Consider the following 14,114-nt stretch of genomic DNA (forward strand, 5'->3'; position numbering starts at 1 on the left):
GAAAATGGGAGATTGCAGACTGGTAAGGGACCCAAATCTCCTGGGTTTGAACTCGGGCAGTTTCATTTGCAGGTGTTTTTGATGAAGCCTACTGCTGTTCCAGGCTGCAGAATGAGGCCCCTGCATGTGTGTTGCACAGAGGAGCACACACAAGGCACACTCTGTGGATACCCACAGAGGCAATAGAGGCTGTGCTCACATATACGTGTACAGCACAGGCAGCACAAGCTTATTTCTTCCTGCTGGCTGATAAGAGCTGATGACCTTAGCAGAACTAAGAAGATCTCACTCTTTTGGTTGATAAGCACACTCATCAATACATTAAATAGTAGAGTGGATCCTAAGTATGTCTGATTTCATACCTACATCATAGGGCTCCTGTGTAGTCACTACCTTTGGGTTTTTTCCATGTTCTGGTCTTTCTGTTCAGTCACATAGTGCCTTTCAAATACTGCCTTTTAAGTTTGCTCTTTCTCATGAGGCTGGTAAACACAGATAACCTGTTTTCTCTTTTTCTTACCAGTTACAAAGTTCTTTGTGAACCTTCCCAAGGTTGTGCTTGTGTGGTTCCTTCAGTGTTCATCTGTCAGTGACTTATGAGTTCACATCTTCTGCTACTGTCTGCCTTACTCTCATTAGAGTTAGTGTATTTCATGTTCACTTTAATACTTTTTCTCCTTCTTGTCTTTGTCTCAGTTGTAACAGGATATCATTGCAAACTGCACTTTTACATTCAGGGTATCCCTACCATTGTATCCCTAGGACTTACTCCTTCCTTTGGCAGCCCTGTTCCCAATGGAACTCTAGGATCCACTTCCCTTGCTTTTGCAAGTGATTTCTGTTGATGACAGAATAGTTAAGATTTAAACATGTTTGGTTTATAGTTTTATAAAATAATTCTGAAAGTTGTAGTGTATTGTAATAAATCATTGAATACCATATATCATGCTCAGCAAATGGAAAAGGCTCCCCAGGGATTTTTTTATTTTGTAAAATAGATGTTGTATAACACAAGCCATTCAATATGGTTGAGGATAAATTCTCCCATGAAAACCAGTATTTTTAGTTTGAAATCAGATTAATTCTAAAAGAAGGTTGCATCATATTTCCAAGGAAGTAATCTGAAGGGGTAAAGAATTGCAGTGCAGCATTGTGCTCTTTATTAAAGTACCTGAATAGTCCTGCACTTTGAGGTGGAATTTGTCAGATTACCATGTGTACAGTTGGTTTAATGTGGTGCTGGGTAAGAATGATAAAATTCTCTCACATAAAGAGTGTGCCAGCATAGGAGCAAAATATAAAGGGAAAGAGCTTACTGCTGAGAGGAGTGCTCAGCTGAACAGCAAAGAAAAATATAGATGGAGAAATGTGTAAAATAAATCAGGGAGTATTACTTTGTTAGAAAGCCTTTCTGAGCTCCTCCATAGCTTTTGTGTGCAGGCAGTGCTGCTGTTATGCTCCAGATGCACAGCTATTAAGATAAGGGGGATGGACACTGAGAAGTGGATTGACAAACATCCTGTTTCATCCTTAGCAGCAGCATCCATCTGGTCTCCCTCTGGTGCCAGTAGAGGCAGGGGCTTGCTTGTTAATCTTTTACTTCAACAGCTGAATGGGCTACGCTTAGAACTTGAAGTGTCCTTGGATGTTTTCTAAGAGTCTTGCAGCAAAATCAGAGTTCTTAACCTCATCTTACTGATGTGAAAAATAAGAAAATGAGATCACAGGTGACAGAATATTCTGAGTTGAAAGGGACCCATAAGGGCTATTGAATCCAGCTCTGAAGTGAATGGCCCTTATGGCAATTGATCCCACAACATTGATGTTACTAGCACCAGGCTCCAACCAGCTGGTTTGTGTACACACTAGTCAGATGAATGCCAGGAGGACACAGCTATGGGTGGAGGCTGAAGTATTTCAGGCATAACCTTAAAGTGGGCCTTTACCTGCCCTAGAGCTGTAAGGGAGCTTCCATGCAAGGCTGCTTGTCCTGCTGGAGGATGTACTGGAACAACTGCCCAAAATGCTGACCTCTGTCTGTCAGGCTCTGTGAGGCATCCTTGCAGCTTCTGGCAGGAGCTGCATCCTTTGCTTGCTGAGGATGCTGGGTGCCTGCATGAGCAGGCACAGATACATGCCTGCTCATCTCTTCTGCCTTCTCACAGACCTGGTGTTTGAGTTGGGTGGTTCCTTGTGGGTGGCTCCATTAAGACAGCTCAGGAGCCTGTGACCTCTATAGATAATATATTTTCCACTGGCATCATCTCTTCAAAGCCTAAAGCAGCCACAAAATGAGATGAAGGGCATCATTGCCCATTTTCCTCTACTTTTTCTCTAGAATATATTAGTATGGTTTGCAGTGTAACTTCCATTGATATCTTGTTAAGATTTTAATTCACAGCTTTAAACATTACTTTTAAACATTGTTAACTAACTTCATTTATCATATATTTTGAATTAGTATTACCTTTATCTCACACTATGTGTTTGTGTATGTATAGGTTCAGTCCCACGATTTTGTAGTAATTTTCAATCTAAACTAATCTAAATCTCTTTCAATTTAGAGCCTTTACCCCTTGTCTTGCCCAACACATGCCACTGTAAAAAGTTCCTTTACAGCTTACTGACTGGAAGGCCACAATTAGGTTTTCCCAGAGCCTTCTCTTCCCCAGGCTGAACACTGAGCTCTCTCAGCCTGTCTTTGTATGAGAGGTGTTCCAGCCCTCTGATCATTTCAGTGTCCCTCCTCTGTACCACTCCAACAGGTCCCTGTCCTCCCTGTGCTGGGACCCCAGAGCTGATGCAGCCCTGCAGGTGGGGTCTGAGCAGAGCAGAGGGGCAGAATCCCCTCCCTGGCCCTGCTTCTCACCAGTAGGTGCAGCCCAGGACATGTTTGGCTTTCTGTGGATGTGAGAGCTCATGGACGGCTCATGTCCAGCCTCTCATCCATGTATATATTTAAACCAACTCACTTAAAACCTTTAGAAAAACTTTCCTATCCTTAAAACATACTCACTGTGTTCAGGTCTAGTGGGAAAGGAATAATTTTGATCTTTGTCCATGGTTTCTTGTGTTAGTTTTGTTCCAAGAATGTCCTCTTAAGGGTCAGTCTGCTAGCTTCTGTTTCCTTCTTTTTAATGAGAATGCCTTTTTCCACTGCCTCTAAGACTTTTTCCAGTGCTTGTTTAATGTTTAAAATTTTCCCTGTGCTGTTTTACACATGCCTTTGATGCCTACTCTGTATTGCCTTAAATTGATGATTACTGGGTGTTTCAGTTTCCCTACCTTTAAACATCAGCTTTACAGATGAGGCTTTCATCATTATGTTTATGTACCTTGATGCTTGAAGAGATTGTTTTATAGGTTTCTAAAACCAAACATTGAGATTCAAAAAAGCCTCACAACAAAACAAAAAACAATAAAAATGATTCTGCTATTTTCCTGAGGGCATTAAGATTTATTTACTAGTAACCAAAGTTGTACCTAATTCCCAGATTAAAAAACAAATTCAAAGAAGTACTAATAAGTTGATTCAGTTTTATCTTTGAGTTAGGAATGTTAGTTTGTTTTGGTGGTTGGAGAAGTGCTTGCATGTAGGTGGTTTTCTAGTCTCTGTAAGGAGAAATACTAAGCTACATAGCAATATAAATGTAGCAATGAGCCATGAGCATGTAAACAATTCAAGCTTGGTGTGAAATCTGGGAGAAGAAAAATGTGGGAAACATGTTTATTAAGTCAGTTTCCAGAGCATGTTTGTAACTTCAAAATTGTGGTGGAAACCAGCTCTTGACTGTGGCGATGCCACTGTATGAGAGCTGCTCTGAACTTCTGAACAGCTCTGTTTTCTGTAGCACAACTGACTGAATTCACCTGTGTGCCACTAAAATAACAAGAGATAGTTGGGGATACCAAGACAAGTTCCAGTATTGCCAGTATTGACCAACATGTGTTTGCAATTGACAGCCAGATTTTTCCAGGCAGTGGAGTGATTTGTGCCAGAGCTTGGTCATCTGTGAAGATGTGTTGTGTGGTAGACCATTACCTCAGCTGTTAAATAGAATGGGTTGGTAGCTCCAAATTATGGCATCAGTATGTAAAGCAATAGTTACTAAAAATCTAGTGTTAAAATGATGGATCAAAACCTGAAGGAGTTCTTGAGTATTTAAATAAAAAGACTTCAGAGGACTCAGATGAGCATGAAATTTTTCCAGGAAATAGATTGGCCACAGGCTTCTTAAATGCTCTGAGAGCTAAATATGCCATAATATGCATTAGTTTTGTTAAGTAAAACTTCTATTTGCCTTCAGGTACGGACCTAGAAGAGGTCAGTGAAATTTTAGGGTGGAAAAACAGCAGCTTGTCACCAGCTAAAAGAATTTATTGAATACAAATCTGACCTATGCATACTTTTTTTAAAAGAAAGAAAGGAGACTTAATGTACAAATTTTTTACACATTAAAAAAGTTAAAGAAAAATTACTGTATGAAGCAAAACTTCATAATAGAAATAACAAAAAAAATGCTATATTTTTAAAATATTTCAGTAAAACCTCTGTACAATGTAAAATGAACTCTTAAATATAGAAAGAAGAGAGTTTGAGGAAGATGGGATTTCCTTTGGGAGGAAAGAACTCTCAAAATTGCTGGACTTATTTTTTTTTATAACTGAAAACTTGGAGTTTAAGCTCTCTATTAATGTAGTCCTGACCTCACCAGCTAGAGAGAGCAGCTATGCTACTAGTCATTATTTTTTTGTCTCAAGTTGAAAACATGGAATGTAAATGTTAGGACATTTATTTAATTGTGTTGGAGTTTTAAGAATTAAATGATTTTTTGTTTTAAAACCCAACAGTAGAAGGAGGGGGAGATTAAATGTGAAAAGAAGCCAATGTCAGACTTCTTAGCTTCATGGTTAAGAACAGTGAGTAGTTCTTTCCTATATTAGGCACAGCTTTTTCTGTAGTTTGGGCTCCTTTTAGGCAGACCTGTTTCTGTTGTGAGTTCTAGTGCAAAAAAGGTAGAAGGTTTGCAACTCTTCTTTAAAGCCAAGTGATTTAGCCATATTACATGGTGATGACTAAAAATTTTCATCGTTTTGATTACTGAAGTTACAACCATCCTTTTTAAGTAGCTTTGTAAGAGTGAAGAAAAAAAGGAGAATTTGCAGTAAATTTTAAAAGCTAACCAAGAAGGTCTCTGAGCTGTATAATACTATAAATGAAAAACTAAATGAAAAAAATATAATACTATCCATTGTGGGTTTGTGGAAATTAGATGTATAGTGAGTTATATATTTTTATCAGAGTAGAACCTGGTCTGTAAATACATCTGTGGAATACACTGAAATTTCTACATGGCTTTTCACTTGAGTGTTCTGATTAGTAAATTAACATGTCACAAATGAAATGGACCAAAACCTCAGACAATGGCCATAAGTTAAAGCAACAGATTCAGCCTGGATTTATGAGGAATTTTTCTGTGTGAGAGAGTCAGGCTGTGGCACAGGCTGACCAGAGATGATGTGCAGTTTCCAGCCTTGGGATTTTGGCATGGCTGGATGAAGCCCTGTGCAGCATCACCTCACCTCAGAGCTGACTCTTCTGTGAGCAGGAGGTTGGACCAGAGACCTCCTGATGTTCTTCCAGTTGGAATAATCCTCTGACCTTGTGAAAGCCCAGTGTTGTTCAGAGTGTGTTAGTGTCAAGCAGCAGAAGCAGCCTGATTAGGACATTGGCTTCTGAAACTCACTCCTACCTCCAGCTCAGTGCCAGCATACATGTACCTTCTGCAAAACCTGCTTTTGTTTTTCACTGAGAAGTATCCAAACCCTCTCTCTACACTGCTTGGGAAAAAAAAAAAAAAAGCAAAAAAGCAGATCTTGACAGCATCTCCTGGTGATTGCGTCTCTGTCTTGTTTTTCTCTTGTGCTCCTTATTTCAGTCTCTGGACCTATTAAATTTAGAATCTTTTTGTGTTTTCACAGTCCTTTAAATACTATAGCTTATAATGCTGCCTGTGTACTCCTCTTCTGTGTCCTTATGTCAATCTTCTGCTTTCATAGCTGTCTTCTCAGTGCTCCATTATAAATCCCTTGAGCAGGAACTTTGCTGCTGTATCTGCTCAAGCCTGTAGCTGTAGTTAAAACACTGACATTTCATATACCATAGAATTTTTCTATCCGAATTTTTCTATCCAAAATTTTCTAGACTGTCCAAGTCAAATGCTGCTTTTTAACATATGGTGTATTACTTTCTACCTGTGTTCTCTGTGTTTGAGGGGTAGCATTTGAATATTACCACAATTTTAGCAGAAAAATGAGAGAACCCCCATGGTTATCCCAAAGAGTGGAGAATGTGCAGCTGAACCAATTAAAGTGGAGGAAATGGAAAACTTAAGTAAATAATTAGAAAAGTATAAGTTAAAGGGATCAGAAACTTGTATAAATTTGACTTGGGAGAGAAGGAATTGTAACATGGATGATCATGTTATGACCATGATGCATAGGTCTACCTTGTTGGAAGAACTGCATGTGGACCAGACAGTATTTGGTCCTGGTGGTTTATGTCATTTATTAAAAATATGGATATTGATCTAGTACCGATATCCAACTGTGACAGACAAAAACTCTCTAACAGTTTAAAGTTAGAAAGTGTATGTTCATTCGACGCCAGGCAGCATGCGGGATAGCTCCCAAATACACACCGCACCTTCCAGGTGATTACAGAGTCTTTTTATCCATACAAGTATTGAATACACAAAATACAAATACATATTCATGATTTTAGTACATCCCATTCCCCGCTTCGTATGCAAATCACTCCAAAAGCTATTAAGCATGCGTAGTTTGTCCCTTGAAATGGGTCGGTGTCCCTTTCATGGGGAGGGGTCCCAAAATGAGGAAGTAAATGAAGTCTTCCTCGTTCTGACCTTTCTACCTTTTCAATGCAAATATGACAAATGAACTCTTGGTAGAACTCCCATTCCTTGTCTTCAATTGGTTTCGGAACAGAGGAGGCCCACAATTGTCTTATGTTCCTAAAAGCTATTTGTCAGTTTCTATATTCTTCATTACGAAACCAGCTAACTAAACATTGTGCTGACAAGCAATCAATTATTAGTTAAGTACTAACTCCTAACTTCATCAAGGCCTACTCATTTATTATTATTTTAATTAACTCTAGTAAGGCTAATTTCTAACTAAAATCTTAGCTCCTCTAAAATCTCTAAATTCCTTAAAGTTTACGTTTCATATGTTGTCCTGTATAATGCACTTGTGGCCTTAAATGTAATTTTTTATTCCTCTCTCTTTTTTTTTTTCTTTTTGATACTTCAACATACCTAAAATAATAAGGCAGCTGTGTTGTATCTGTCTACAGTAGTGTGGTTTCTTTTTTGTGGTTTTTTTTTGTTTGTTTGTTTGTTTGTTTGTTTTCACAGCATGCATTAAAGGCTCTGGCATGTAACTCTGAGTGTATTGAGTTGTTAGAGTTAGACAGCTTTGCACAAAACATTGGGGAATTGTTTCATTTTGATTTGGAGAGAAGAGGCTGACTTACACAGAAAGGGATTTTGAAAATAAGCTAATACTTCCGTAGTTTAGGCAATTGGGAGAATAGAAAATGGCATATAGCTGGCAAATGTCTCAAAAGGCCCTGAATTTAGACTCCAACTTTGAAAATCTTGGTGCCTGTGTTCTCCTTTTCCTATGTCTGCAGTCAAACACTGCTTTTCTAAACAACTTTGTGTGATACCTACCAATATGTTTTGGCAGCATCATTGTGATGAAATGGCACCAGGACTGCTGAAGCTGTAGCTTTCTCATTACTCCCATGAGTGAGCTGGTATGTAACTGCAATTCAGCCGTCTCTGTGCTGAAGTGCTGACCCTGGACTGATGTTAATGTCTCCTTTTATGTGGACTTGAGTCTAAATGTGCTGATGCCAGGGTGGCCTATATTGCTCAGAGAAACTGAGTTGTATTTCAGAAACATTTTTATGCTAGCATAAAAGAGTTTCAATACCAATGTCATCCGGATGACTAAGATAAAAAGAGGGAGCCATGTGCTTTTCTAGAGGGTGTGCTCTCACTTGAATTTCTGTCTTTTCCTCATAAAATAAAGAATTTGAGGGATATAATTAGAGAAATACTTCAGCTGGTGTAAAAATAAACAAAACAAACAGCAATAAATGTAATTTGATTTAAATATGTTGGGTACTTCTGTATGCTGACAGATCTAGCAGGCAGCTTTGGATAAGTTTTATCACTGCATTTAGGTAATTTTCCTGTAGCAGAATCTTTTTGGTTAAGAGAACTTTATTGTGGTTTCTGAATCAATGCAATTACTAAGCAAATGCTTTTGTAAAGTGTTTGTTGGTAATGGAATTAAGAAAGGGAGAAGGTGTTTTAGCTTTCACTCTGCAGTTACTTTAGCAATTCTGAAGTTAGGAAAAGTTTCATTTTAGTTTGTTAAGTGGATTTGATTTTATTTTAGGTCACTGAGAAATAAGAAAAATTGGATCCCTTAGTATCATTTTAACTACTTTATTTTACAGACAAATACTAGCTCTGTTAAATTACTCAGCTGCATTATTCCTTTAAGAGTACTATATCTTGATAAAATATGAGCTTCAATCATTCTTGTAGTTTTATAATTTCCTTTAAGAGCAAGAAGAATGAATAGTGTCTTATTCAGACACACTTTTATTTATTTTTTTCAATAACATGTAGGGTGAATACCACTAGTCTAACATGTGTACATTAAAAATACCTAGATGACTCAACATTAATCTTAAAATATTAAAAAAAAAAACCACAAAAGAGTGCAAGAGTTTGCTTTAAAACTGTACATCTTGTTTATTTCAGGAGAAGAGGCTAAAAGAAAAAGCAGCAAGAAGAGAAGCCAGGAATAAGAATGCACAGGTAAGGAGTTTTGTTGTTTTGATCAAGCTACTGGTTGAGGTTTGAAACAGTTTTTAAATTGTTTCATTCCTTTTTTTAATAAACGGTGTTGTCATTAACTGCTCTTTAAAGGCATTTTTGTTTGCTTTTGTTTTCTTACTCCCTTGGCTCTGATGTGGTTGAAATAACTTGGTATAGAAGGATTCTGATAAGGCAGGAATATATGTGTTTGTGTATGTATAAATACATAAAATATGTGGAAGCCTTTTGGAATTTCATCCTCTTTGTTATGAATATCAGGTGAGCTGCAATTCCATCTGAAGCACTGATGCCATTTTTTTCCTTGACTTGGGTCATGTTTATAATTTATAGGCAGGGAGTTTATTTTTTTTTTTTTGTGCCAAGTCTTGCTCCAACCTTTTTCTGCTGAAGTTTTTTTTAAATAGCAAGTACTACATTGAAGTCCATTCCTTCCCCTCATTACCCCAAACAAAACATGTATTTGTTACTAATTTCCTAGAGGCTATTCTACTTTTTATGTTGCTTGGTTTGCAATAAACTGAGGTTTCATTCAGCTGCGGTGATTTCTGGAATATTGACATGGTGGTGTGTGACACTGCATCTACTTTTGCTACAAATGAATAGTTACTGTTTCTTCTTGACAGTCGGCAAATATCTTACTCCCTTGAGAAAATTGATAATGTTCTTTGTCTGATTTTTGCAAGCTGGCTGTGCTCTGGGAGGCTTAAGCGTAGGAAGATGCTCCATTGTGTAACTCTGAAGTGGAAAGTAATTACAGTTTCAGATGAAAAGCCTAGTTACATTCAGTTTTAAGTATGATTCTGCCTTCAAAGATGGCAAGCTATGAGAGCTGTTGGCATCATGACTCCCCAATCAAGCAATAGAAATTTTCTGCCTGTAATTGAATGTATAAAGATGCATACTTTTTAATGCATTTAGCAAGCATTTTAGGAAAATTATGGAATGAATAATTAACAAACATCTTAATAAAGGGAGAAAACATTGATCAAATCAAGCTGTATCACATTCATGAATACTGCTTGTTATTTTGGCCTCTTTTTAGGGAATCAAATGTTATTCAGCAGCTGTGGAAAGAAATCCATTTTTTCAAAATTATCTGCTTGCTGATGTACATCTCCTGTCCTGTTTTTGACCAAGTGAATGAATCTGTCAGTGCTGTTGGAAAGTGAATGAAGTTTATCCCTGTTGAGGAATGATTTGTGTGTGGGGAGGGTTGTATGTCCGTAGGTATGATATGGGCTAAATGTGGAGTCTTAGCCCCAAGCCCACAATTTTATGCACTCCTGGCTCTCCTCTGTGCAGCACTTGCGTTTGGAAAGCTGATTTACTAGTGCTGGTCTGGTGTGAGATTGGCACATGCTCTCCTTGAGGGGACCAGCTGTGCAAACCTGCTATTGCTTTGATTTCATTTTATTCCGGAAGCACTCGTCTCACTCTCTGCAATAAGGTGCAAGCCTGGGGAGCTGACATGTCTCCTTGATGAAAACTGTGGGGCTTTTTCTGTTGTTTAGAGGCTGTTCTTGCCAGAACTCTGTGCAGCCAAGTCCTGTCATTTTCAGTGTGGCTCATTTCAAGGAAAATGCTTCCATTGGGCAAGTCTGCCAGCTTGGACCTGGGCTGTTCATGCCTGGAACTGGAAGGGAGCAGTAGACAGTAGATAAAGGTGCCAGTTTCTGTCTGCTGGGTGTCTGAGGAATTAATTAACAGCACTGCCTGCTTCTCAGGATCTTAGACATGAGGCCACAGTAGTTGAACTTCTCCATAGTCTGTGTGGGATATGACTCAAGCAGCTCGTACACAATACCCAGGGGAATAGAGGAGGAGGAAATGGTAAAACACAGAAACTACTGGAACATAAAGCTGTTTAGAAAATATATGCTCCCTAAATGAGGAATTCAAAAAATGTTGACATTTTCACTAGTACTTTCCTAATATGGCTTGTGACCCACTTACTCTGCCATACACTACTCCTTTGGTAATTAGTAGTGTTTTCTTGAAAGGGAAAGCAATAAGGAGAGCCAAAAAAAAATAGAAAAGATATTTTTAGCCATGTTAATGCAGTTTAGCAGCTGGAGAAAAGGACTAGATCAACAATTATGAGTAGCCAGTCACTTCAGAGCAGCTGTGGTCATAATTTGTTTTCCACATCTATCTGCTTTATCCTCTTGTTTGTTTTATTAACTATCTCCCTCAGGTTACAAATTCCTTGGGTTACAAAGTATTAGTTTGCTGTCTTTCACGCAGCCCACCAGGTTTGACATGACCAATAAAGAAATTTACTTTCCCATTCTTAGTATTAAATAATAATTCTTTGTGAACTTAGGGGGAAAAAAAGAGAAGAAAAATTACAGGAGGGAAGGATATTCTCTCTTTTCCTCTTGTGCTGCAGGAGCAATTGCAGGGAAAATTTTGCTGAGCCTTTATCATGCTGGGACGGGCCAGGCTTGCTGCAACTGGAATTGACTAACCAGATTTTGGCACGCTCTGCTGAGTGTGCCTGAGCAGGAGATTAGATGAGAAGGTAGCTGCAGTGTTATTGACTCCACCTTGGATAAATCTCCATGCAATAAATAAACTAAGAAGTGAAGACTGTTAAAGGATGCTTTGGAGAAAGTATTTCTAGGTATTTATGACCATTAAATAAATTGACATGCAAAAGGCTCTGAAAACAGATAAAAGAAGTCTTCTCATGTGTTCTTATTGAAGAAAAACTGAAAATTTAGGGGTTGGATGTTTTGTTTTTTTATAGTCTTAAAGATTTTAATTGTCTCCCATTTTATGAGAATTTGATGTGATATATACAAATGAAATGTTTTAAGATGAAAAGAAGCACATACTTTGTAGTCACTTAGTACTAACTAAATTATAGTCCTCAAACCCTCCAACAAATTTCAATAGTGTTTACTTGAAGATAGTCTGGAGAAAATTAGGCAAGAAATAGTCTCTTGAGCAAGAAATAAAGTACTGGGCAGCAGCATCAGGCAGTGACAGCTGCCCTGGGACAGGAGCTGAGTGAAGCCAGCCCCAGGCCCCAAGCAGGATATCCCCGTGCTTGTGGCTTTCCACTTTTTCTTCTAGAATCTACACATACTGATTTCTTAATCTGTTTAAAGTACTTTCAGGTTTCAACCAGTATTTAAAGGTCCTTGCCCTACTAGCAACTGCTCACTGCAGTGAAGCTAAGCAGGACTGTATTTCTTCTTGAGTGATTTTAGTATTTTGCTACCCTGATGCCTTAGAGCACTACTGATGTATTGAGAATTATGAAGTCAGAAAGATTTTGATTTCTTTTAAAAAAAAAATTGGTTTTGTAGGAAAGGAATTTTCTGGGAACAGCTAAACAGGTCTGTGCTTCAGCAGGGGAGAGCAGAGCAGGAGTCAGGAGAAGGTGCTGTTCCCTGCCCAGCACTGATGTGCTAGGTGATCCTCAACTCTCAGCTCCCAGCAGCATGCAGGAAGTGATACCTGGTCCCTAAAAGAAGGCATTGATTGCTGTCTGCTAGAAATAATTCGGATGTCATCTGTAAGCAGTGTCAGGAGGTAAGACTTGCTCAGTCATGGCAGTTTGGTGCATTGATTCAGGTTTTGGCAGTCCTGTAGCAGTTACACCATGCTGGTGTCCAAAGCAAAACAAAAACCTGAAAAAGCTTGACTAGCAGAGGAAAAGCTGTTTATCCAAGGTCCATAAGAAAAATGTAGGCTACTGAAAACTTAAAGAAATCCAGCTTGAACACATATTCCTTACTGAGACATACTCCTTACTGTTTTTTCCTATTTTCACTGGACAAAACTGAAGATGGGGATTCTTACCCAGCTGGAAAACTGACTTATAGAAGAAATCCAAGAGCTCGCTTGTCAGGGCTGCTTTTTCTTGGGAATTGAATGCTTGCTGAGTAATTATAGAACATTAAAAGATCAACAGCAACAGCAGGATAATAAATGTGTTTTAACTTCTCTCCTCCCTTTCTCTCCTGTTCTCTCCCTAATATATTTTGCTGTTCCCACAGGAATTAATGCTTGCTTATGAGATTTTATAAAATATATACTATATATATAATTTAAGATTTTTGAGAGTCACAATGAATCTTTCTGCTGTGAGCACATCTACAAAATACACATGGGTGAACAAGGGGCTCAAAGATATGGCAGATTCAGGCATTGATACCTGCCTATATCACATCACTGCAAGCTAAAATGCTCAATATAGCATTCTCTTTTCTGTGCCTTGTACCATACTCTGTTGAGATTTTAACCAGAAAAATGCTTAAACCCACCATTTTGTTTTAATCTCCAGCATCCCCCCTCATGGAATTTGAGATAGACTTGCCAGATGTAGCTCAAGAAGTCTTTGCACCATGTAGGAAAATTTGAACAGGAAGGGAGAAGTCAAATCCTTAGGTGTGGCTGATTGAAATATACACTTCAGAATATTGTGAAAATTCTTCATCCATTATGGATAATTCCTGTAGTTACAGTATTTATATCACCTCTGCTTCTGCCCTGAATGTCCCTTTTCTTGAGATCTAGCCCACAGCTTGTGCTTAGGCTGGAAACACTGGATTCAGTGTGAATAGTAATTTCAGTGTGGTAAAGAGGTTTACAGGAGTAAAGGAGGAATTTGGTCTGTCTCTCCTATTAATCCAGGTTCCAAAATCCCCTTGATCACTGGGGTCACTGAGTTTTCTTGTGAACGTCTCATGGTGGTTAATGATGAGGATGCATTGTTCTGGTCACTTCTCATGACCCTCTCGTGGGTGGTATTGAGGAGGCATTGCTTTAGCTCCCTGTGATTTCTGGAGCTGGAGCAGGGTTTCAGGGCCAGCTCATTCTGATGGTCTGGAGGATGAGATTGTGGGGATTTGTTGTTCTTAAGGAAGAGAGAGTTATGTTGTGCTGATGTAGCCTCAGGACTTAAAATTATTCTTCATCAATAATTATTTTTGATTCTAAACCCACAAAGAACAGCAAAAAATGAGGTCATGTTCTTCTACAAAAACTTGGAGTTTGTTTAATGTAAGGAGCTTACAACTGAAATTACCATGCCAATTTGATCCCTTTTAATAAGTCAAACTTGTTTCTTAAAACAATCTCATTAACCTTAGTTTAAAAGTAGTTCTGGTCTGTTAACTCTTGCATTCTGGAGGCATATCCAAAAGGTGTAAGTAGCTTTATTTA

At 38.4% G+C, this 14,114-nt stretch overlaps 1 protein-coding gene across 1 annotated transcript in view; it reads left to right on the forward strand.

Annotated features, from left to right (window-relative positions):
- Positions 1–14,114, forward strand: part of DDX10 (DEAD-box helicase 10) — a 153,535-nt gene that overhangs the window by 104,834 nt on the left and 34,587 nt on the right. The window contains exon 16 of the mRNA XM_030270460.4: positions 8,862–8,918. Coding sequence (XP_030126320.4) covers positions 8,862–8,918 — 57 coding nt within the window. The remainder of the gene's footprint in view (positions 1–8,861; positions 8,919–14,114) is intronic.

This window comes from Taeniopygia guttata, chromosome 1 (genome assembly GCF_048771995.1).
Source record: "Taeniopygia guttata chromosome 1, bTaeGut7.mat, whole genome shotgun sequence".
Classification (NCBI taxonomy): domain Eukaryota; kingdom Metazoa; phylum Chordata; class Aves; order Passeriformes; family Estrildidae; genus Taeniopygia; species Taeniopygia guttata.